The sequence below is a fragment of the Mytilus trossulus genome, chromosome 14 (genome assembly GCF_036588685.1).
Source record: "Mytilus trossulus isolate FHL-02 chromosome 14, PNRI_Mtr1.1.1.hap1, whole genome shotgun sequence".
Taxonomy (NCBI): Eukaryota; Metazoa; Mollusca; class Bivalvia; order Mytilida; family Mytilidae; genus Mytilus; species Mytilus trossulus.
The window spans coordinates 26,685,315-26,694,743 of record NC_086386.1 but is presented as its reverse complement, the minus strand read 5'-3'; the positions used below and the strand labels follow the sequence as shown (position 1 = coordinate 26,694,743).

The 9,429-nt window shown below is 32.4% G+C and overlaps 1 protein-coding gene across 1 annotated transcript; it reads right to left on the bottom strand.

Annotated features, from left to right (window-relative positions):
* Positions 1–1,782: 1,782 nt before the first annotated feature.
* LOC134696431 (galactoside 2-alpha-L-fucosyltransferase SEC1-like) lies at positions 1,783–7,703 on the bottom strand. The gene is made up of 3 exons (XM_063558238.1): positions 7,622–7,703; positions 5,475–5,516; positions 1,783–4,026 (listed from the first exon to the last, which is right to left on the bottom strand). The coding sequence occupies exons 2-3, from the start codon at positions 5,506–5,508 to the stop codon at positions 3,053–3,055; spliced, it is 1,008 nt and encodes a 335-aa protein (XP_063414308.1). The 5' UTR covers positions 5,509–5,516; positions 7,622–7,703; the 3' UTR covers positions 1,783–3,052.
* Positions 7,704–9,429: the final 1,726 nt, after the last annotated feature.

Below are 9,429 nucleotides of genomic sequence, written 5' to 3'. Positions count from 1 at the left end.
AACAGAGCTCTGAAAACGACTGATTTTGCTTGCAGGAAATTAATTGTGTTTCAGTTCCTTCTGTGTAGTACATTATATGGTACTAAGATTTCTAAGAAAGAAATTTTGATACTTGAACTTACTTTGATAGTTGTCTTCGCTTCGAAATTTCCACCGCGTGTCAAACATAGCCGACACCCCGCATGTGACGTTCTACACTTGCACGGTGAATATAGAGATTTAATTCGTGTAGTTTCTGTAGAATGGACTTTATCGCGAAAACCAAAACAATATTTACCTGATGTCAAGCCGTAAAACCATCATTATGGCAACCTCATATGGTTCATAAAAACGCTGACCCCCCTTTCTTTTCTTTTTGACAGTGAGTCTTGAATTTGTCTTAGCCTGAAACTATTCCCTGTGTGAAAATAGTTTTTTTTGCAAATTAGAACACTTTTGCCTTGATGTTATTATTTATGCTGAGGTAACAGTTGCCTACAGTTTAGTTACAAGCTAAATCAATCACCGAAAGTGATATAAGGGTATGTAAAGATTAATGTGTGTGTGTACATGGATTGCCACTGACAATTCAACTCTAGATGTGAACACATTGTCACAAAAATGACAGTAACACAGATAATTGGTAGTATTTGTTTATGTGGAATACTTCCTGCGTTGGATTTTGATGAACACTTTCTTTTTTTTTGAAGTTTCACTTCATATTTTCTTTTATTGGAGTAAACCTGCATAGTCTGCTCTATGCTCTTTGGTTGGGTTGTTATCGCTTTGACACATTCCCCATTTCCATTCTCAATTTTATAGTATGATATCTCTGGTGCTGAAAAACAATTGTGTGTTTTTATTTGTATTGACTATTCATTCTTTTTTTCAGAGCTTTCCATTCCCTCGACAGTTCGTACTTAAGAGATATATACTGTAAGTTTAAAAGTACCGTGGTTTGAAATAGGGTGTTAAAATTGATGGTCTTACAACCTGTTGATAATTCCATCATTAAGATCATACTTTTCATAGACAGCTAAGACGTATTTTCATCTAATCAGCCAAGATCGAGCATTATCAACCATATATTAAGTGCTACGTGTAAAGGAGACAACAAAAAGCATAAAAAGGATTTGAAATAAGCATTGACGATGGCAGTCTAAAATCCATTTGATTTTTTCTTCAAGAAACCGTCTTGATGAATGACTAAATTATTGTATTTAGAAGGTGACCTTAACAAAATGCTTTTAATTAATTTGCTCAATTGTCATTTATTCAGTTTCGTTGTCATTGTATCACACTAATAAAGAGACAAAATGTATGATTCACTTTTTTTCAGTCATTGAAATATAATGTACTCATGTTTTCCTTATGTCGTAACTACAATCCCCTTCCCTTTCACGATAATTGTGACCTACTGTATTATACTATTTACCAGATTTGCATAAGATAATCAACACGATGGGTGCCACTTGTGGAGCAGGATTAGCTTACCCTTCCAGGGCACCTCAGATCAACCCAAATTTTGGTGGGGTACGTGTTGCTTAGTTTTTAGTTTTCTATGTTGTATTTGTATTCTATTATTTGTCTTTTTAGCCATGGCGATGTCAGTTTATTTTCGATCTATGAGTTTGACTGTCCCTTTGGTATATTTTGCCCATCCCTTAAAGAAAGAGTAGGGTTTCTTTTTAAATGGACATTTAAAGGTAACACAATGTTTTTTTCCAAAATATGATAGTTCAATCTCTGCAATAAAAGAACAAATAAAACAATAGAAAAGCGTCACAGCAATGTTTAAGCAGGAATTCATTTCCCACCTAAAGAACACATTATTCGTCGGAGCCATCCAGTCTTTGCTCTTACTTCTCAATTCTACATAATTACATTAGATATATGTTTAATTATAAAACGTTATCTTGATTGGCTAACGGCAATCTCGCGTTATTCCTTAATCAACTTCTATCATTATACACAATACAATTTGTTATTCATGATGACACGAGGTCCAAAAATAAAGTGCACGGGTAAATTAAATAAAACCTTGATTAAAAACCATGTTTTCATGATCCTAGCTAACAAAATGTAAATATAAGTATTGAATTCTTCTTTTTGTAACTTCAAAGGGGGGTAAAGGCGTTGACCGTGTGCGCATTGTTAGAAATGAAGCGCGGAAACTGTACTTCGGTCAACGCTTTTGCACCCCAATAAAGTTACAAAAAGAAGCATTAAATTCTTAAGTGATTAGCAGTAAATAAACAAATACCATTGTCATGCCTTTGTTTAACCGGGTTGTGGTTTGAACCCACGACATCCGCATTCGATATATAAGCGAGGCAGTGATTCTTACTGTAAACCTGGATAACCAATATTGATATGCATCACCATCACATACAAACATTTGTGCAAAACAAATCAAAACTAGCAGGTATATCAAGAATATATACAAAACTCTATTGTTACCAGATTGTACAACTGGAATTCAGTTTATTAGATGTGTTTTGACTGCAGTTTAATTGTAATTTTATTTCCTAAGATAGAAATTTGAGATGTGCTGTTTTAATTCATCTGTTTAGGTTTATGAACTAAGCATCTGAAACATGCGGTCTCTAGTGCAGTACATGTAAATGTAAATGTTATGTTTGAAAAAAGGCCTGTGTCGTGCACATATAAGATTCGGTATCAGACTTTGTGATATAATATCTATGAGTTCATCGATTACTATTTGGGTGCGTACATTGAACGCATATGTATATATTTTCATTCAATATGTTTATATTTTCGTCTATGATAATGAAATACAAAATTGAAAATCATTACGTGGTAGAGGTTCGTGTTAAGTCTACCAAGTGTCAGAAATCGCCAGTGTTATTTCTTTCCGCATACAAGACATGTTCATTCAAAAATATAAACGCATATTTTCTTTTTGAAATTCCCTATGCATTCGTCATTACATTTCGGGTTACGCATTGACGTTTATGACGTATGTGTTGCTTCCCAAATAAACCAGATGCAATGCTTATTTTGGCCGGTCTTCAAAGGGACACAGAGACATGATAATTCCGTTCGGAAAACACTAAAAACCAATCCAGTCATCAGGAAAGAAATCTGTCATGTCTTCACTAAAGTCTTTTCGAAGCGAACTATTTGTCTGTGCAATATCCTTAAAATAAATAGTTGTGCCAGGGGATAACCATGCTGACCACCATCCAAACGAACCTACAGTTATTATTGTATGATCACATTTAGTCAAAGTGCACATGTCAACATTTCGTTCATTGGCTGTTACCTTCAACACATCCTTGTCATGAACATTGTCGTCCCGCCATTTAATGTCTTCTTTGCTTGTTCCAGTAAAAACAAGAAAAAGACAATTTTTAAATTTCGATCTAAAATAATCAAATGCCTTTTGAAGATATGCTTTTGGTGCTACATTATATCCATATTTAATATTATGGGCTGTGAGATAGTCTCCACGGCGAATGTGAACGCCTATTATTTTCAATTTTTCGGAATTAGTCTTATTACGGGTAAACATTTTAGTATATTTTTCAATCACTTCCTGAGCTTTTTGGTTAACTTCCTCCTTAAATACAAATTGTTTCCTTAATTCTTTTTCAACATGTTTGAAATATTTCCAGGATTGCAGATATCCTTTTAATTTCACTGGCGTTGATGAATCAAAGTTGAAAGTTTCAAGATCATGTGCACATGGTCTTTTTTCGTTTACTAAAACAGCTTGTTCACATATATACTTCGCTTTTTTTAATATGAGTACATTTAACTTAAATACTGTATTAATAGTGTCTTTTTCATTTATTACTAATGTCATATTTTTTATCTTTGCAATTCCATATAGCGACGAATACATAAACATGTGGTTTCCTAGACCACCTCTGAAGTATGGGCATAAATAGCGATTACTCACATTTCCCAACAACATATTGCTGTTATATGTTAATCCATAAATGTTTGATTTATAACAATAGATAATTGTCATGAAAAATAATACTGTGCATGCTGAACAAATGGTGGTGGCAGAACATAAAACTGAAATTAAAGATATTAAAATTACTTATTATCATACATTTACATTCGAAGACGAAAGTGACTTGTTACATTTGAATATTTTTTTTTCAATACCATTTAAACCAGCTTCCTTAACATGTTCTTATTAATAATCCTAATAAAACCAATCATGTCATGCTATAAATTGATGTATAATAATGAATGTGGTACGAATGCAAAGGAGACAACCATCCGCCAGAGACCATTGTGGACCTGGATGCAAGTATAACTAATATGGCAAAATTGCCACGCATGTGTCACGCATTTACCTAAAACACATGTGTCACATGCGTGCAACACACATGTGAAGCGCATGATTCGCGCATATTCTCATGTGTGGTATTTTTGCCAGTGTATGGTTGCTTTGTTTTCTCTGTCTTTCTTTATATGAAGTTTATGTTATTATCTCTGAACGATTGATAGCAAGCATGAAACAAAATATCATTATTATTAAGTATGACTGTTGTTTGCACACATAGTGTGTTTTAGCTATTTTATTCGTTTTTAATTATCTTCTTATTTCTTCTATGCTCTATTTCACTGCCTTGAATTTGAGATAGGCTTTATGTATTTAGGTTTGACAAAACTATCATTGCAATCAAACTTGAACATTGGTATTTTAAGGTAGCACAATACAAAGATTTCATAACTCCAACTACTAAGTTTTAAAATGCTGTAACTTTCTTAATAATGCTTGAAAATTTATAAAAGTGGTAGTTTTGGATAGCTAACAGCGTACTCTTTTAAATTAATGCAATGTTAGTATTATGCTACACTTATGTAACCAATTATAATATTAACTGTGTCTAAAATATTTTTCACCAAATTTCCATTTTCAAATGAAATTAGCTTCTGCATAGGTATCCCTAGAGGGTTGATTTTATTATATGTTGTTCCTATGGCCATTATCTACAAAAGGGTGTCTCAGATTTCAGATAAAATGTATAGATCAAATTTTACACCTAATTAAACATTATCTTCTTTTATGTGGTTAGGATGTTTACACTAATTAGAGATTAATGAAAGAGTGGAATACCATAGGGACAATCTGAGACACCCTTTTGAAGCCCATGATGTGTTGATTAAGATTTCGTTAAAATTTTCTGTATAGTTAAAGAGATGATAGGGCTAAATTCATTCAAGTGAACTTACCCAGATTTTGCCACTAATTACATAATAATTGATTACATAATATTTCCATGATAAAAATATTGCATTAATTTAAAAGATTAATCTTTTATCTATCTATATATACCTCTTTTATTATTTTCTATGCATTCATAAGAAAGTTACCACATTTCAAAGGTTAGTGATTGGAAGTAAACAAATCTTTGTATTGTGCTACCTTAATCTAATTCGACATAAATTTGTACGGTCCATTTATATATTTTCCAGGTTTTTGTGGAAATGAAATTTTAATTCATGCTTACCTCTTTGATTTTTTTTACCAAAAAAACGCATCATCAAGCAGTCTGAAAAAAACAAATATATAAGGTAAAATAAATAATGATTTTTAAATAAAAACAACATATATTTTCTAAGGAAGAAAAGGGAGATCTGTAATTTGTTTACCCTGGTACAGGCATCGCTGTAAATCTGTGATGCAAAACAGCATTGTTATTAACGTCTGTTAATATGAATTTTGGGAAGTGCTTGTAGGGATTTTTATCTATTACTAATATACACCAGTTATCTGCTTTCTAGTGCATTGACAGGTTACTGTGTGCAGGTCGTACCCTATCCTTCTGCTAAAGGTGTACACTCTTATTTTTATTCACACCAGTTTAAGCGTATGCATTATACAGATAATTTCTATTATCGTTCGGTCTGTATGTTTACCGTAATTGCTTCACGTCCCTGTATCCTGTTTCAAACATTATTTTACCACAATTTGTCCCAAAAATATGTAGTATACCCTGTGGCAGTTTAATTGCATTATTATTGTAAATAATAATAGTGCATTTTACAGTGACATTCTTGACTAATTACATTTTTAATTTAAGCTGATCTGCAAAGGTAGGCAATCTTTCTCTTTTTTAAGGTAGACAATATATTTCACTTTAAATCATGTACAGTGTTACAACCCCGAGATAAAGCTGACGAGGAAAGGCTTAAATCACTTATGAAATCTATACTTTATATAGATATAGGAAGATGTGGTATGAGTGCCAATGAGACAACTCTCCATCCAAGTAACAATTTATAAAAGTAAACCATAATAGGTCGAGGTACGACCTTCAACACGGAGCCTTCGCTCACACCGAACAGCAAGCTATAAAATGCCCCCTGAAAAATTACTAGACAACAGCCGAAGGCCACAAATGGGTCTTCAATGTAGCGAGAAATTCCCGCAAAATATATATATACTTGTACAGTTTATATCACAAACAAGGTTGATAATCCCCTAGTTTCAAACTCACTTGTTATGATATAAAATCCATATAAAATTGACCAACAGTTCCCTTATAACAAGTTTAATAGTAAAAATACCCGAAAGTCATTATTGGTTTTTTAAAATTTATGAAGAAGATTCAGTGTCGCTGTACCATGTTTAGGAAAATAAATGTAAATCGTCAAAAAATAACAGTTCTATTTATTTTTTTAAGATTTTAATGTAAAGGTCGATATTTGCAATTGGAGACATTGACTAAATTCTGCTTTAAGAAGTCGGTTGAAGAATATGAGCTCTACAATTCAGAGGAGTTAAACGTTCGAATATTTCTTGTTTTTATTTTGTCAGATTTTTAAGTAGCAAACCATTGACACCTAGTTGAAATGGCATTTTGACTGTTTGATCATACTCCTACACGTAGTTGTAACAAATCAGTACTACTTAGTTTATTTCTTACAATCATTCAGGCACACTATCTTAATTTTTAACTTCCCTATTTATCAAGTGAAAAAGGAATTAAATGTCTAATTAAGATTCGTACAAACATACAAATCCTGTAAAAGAACTTCAATGTTCGTTCTATATATACATGTATATCTATTCTAAACCCTAAACCCTTAAATATACATGTTTTTGATCAACGTTTTTTTCAAAAACAAAAAATTGAAAAGGAGAAATCCTTAAATTATGTAATACAGTTGTAACGCCTTATTTGTGTCAACGTAACACATACATTATTTTGTCTTTTCTTTCTATAAATAGTAAACGTAAATAACAATTATTTTTAACCCACAAATGGTAAGAGAAGTTTTATCTTCAGCTATCTTAATTGATATGATACTGAAATCTTGTATAAAATTATGTTGATTGATTATAATGTATCATGAATAGTTCTAACTTAGTTACTAAATTTGTTTATCTATTTGATATGAGAAAGATATTTGTGATAGCCTGTGTTAACAGGCCAAATAAACGAGAAAGGATTTATCTTCACGTCTATACAACACCACACAGACTTCAATAATTTGCTATCAAATTTATAAACGTGATCAAAACATGGAAAAATTAAAAAAGAGACAACACAATTTGACTAATACTTCCCTAATGAGTCGTGTTTTCTTTTCGAACGATAATTCATGTGACATATAAAAAGTATTTCATGTGTACCACTAAGCTTACACTTACCTTCATAAGTTGTGTATACGTAATGTTCACGTTTCTATCAACAAATAAGACCATATATGTACAGATAACAGATAACAGTAAATCGATAGAATAAAGGAAGTGGAAACCTTAACATGCTTAAATTTGATAACCTAATGTTTATTTCATAATCCGCTTATCATAAAAACCACTAACTAAATATGGGAAATTAATTTTGTATTTCACATATGTTGTAGTAAAGGAGCTACGATAACCATTTATTTTTTGGGAATGGGGAGTGGGAGGGAAGGGCTAATATGAAAAATGTTGTCTTGCAATTTTTTTTAGTTGTAATCTCGGTCCTGGTTTATATTGTACTTTTCGGCCCTGCTCTTTTTAAATTTAAGTTTATCCTGATTTTTTTTTAAATAAACCGTCATCCTGCATTTTTTTTTTTTGACAAGTTGCTCATCCATGCCTTAAAAAAAAATCATACTACCCCCCTTTTTGCCCTTAAAATCAAATGGTATTTCCCCAACATTGGTACTTTAACTGTTATAAATATACCTTTTATTATTATTAAGTTAGTTCAATCATTGAAAGATATTTAAACTAGTCAATGTTGAAACATATCTGCCAAGAATATTTACATATTAGGTTTTTCCCAATTAGAAATATTAGGGTTTTCCTCGTCTAGGTTAATAATAGCTGCTGCATATATAACCTTGGTCTATCAATATTTATTTTATATATAATAAAACGTGTCATTTTAAACAAATTTTTTGCTGAGTATAACCTGCATCTTTGTAAAAAAAAACTAAAAGCTAGGCGAACCCACCAGTAGGTGCACATTGTCATTTGTCATGTGTTCTACATCTCCAGCATCATAATCACTAAGGCTTATTAGGAGAGCCGTGGTGTAGTGGTTAGCGCATCGGACTACTAACAAAGGTTTCTGACTAGATCCCCGTTCCAGAGAGAGAATTTCAGGAACTGAATTCTCGGCTCTCCCTTGACACCATTTGCGAGTACGGTCTTGAGCACCAATTATAGTCCGTCGGAAAGGGACGATTGATAGCTGACCCGTGTAAAGAGAGAGATACTTATCTCTTGCACGTAAAAGACACTATTGTAGATTTCGAAAAAAAAACAGGCTAATGCAAGGCAGCACTCGCACCCGCAAATTAAAGTGGAAAGAGATTAATATAAGTTGCAATAACTTGTTTTTCAATCCAGTATAAATGAATATGTTTTAACTACTGAGAAACCATTCAAAGTACATATTTTGCATACTAGTATTTTTTTTTCATTCTTGTATCTCTATAACAAAATTATGACTTCATTTATATTTGCCGCGTATAAGATTTTTTTGTTAGACTTTTCGTACATAATTTGAGGTTGGTAAGAAAGGGATTGGTTCATAAAGCAACACTTCACAGTTGTTTGTCGTTTATTTTGTATAGGGAAACGATAATAATCAGGAATATTATTTAAGACATGATAAATTAAGAATGGAAGTGGGGAATATGTCCAAGAGACATCAACCCTACCAAAGTGCAGCTATCTTCCGAAGACTGCTACCAATGGGTAACAATGCAGCGAGAACATTCCGCATCCGAAGGTAGGTCTCATCTAGCCCCAAAATTAAAATGTGTACAGCTAGCAAAGGTACCAGGATTATAATTTAGTACGCCAGATGCGCGTTTCGTAGACGCATCAGTGACCCAAAATTAGTTTAGTGAAAATGAATGTCATATCAAAATGAATGTTACGTTAATGGCATATATTTCTTTGAATGTTCTTGTTAAACTTGTTTCACAACTTCTATAGACGATTTGGAGTTTATGTAA

Bases quoted from the DNA above. Each gene is read 5' to 3' on its own strand.
- LOC134696431 (XM_063558238.1), bottom strand. From the start codon at position 5,508: ATGATGCGTTTTTTTGGTAAAAAAAATCAAAGAG. The intron at 4,027-5,474 runs GTAAGCATGAAT...CTTTAATTTCAG, and splicing joins TGGTAAAAAAAATCAAAGAG to TTTTATGTTCTGCCACCACC.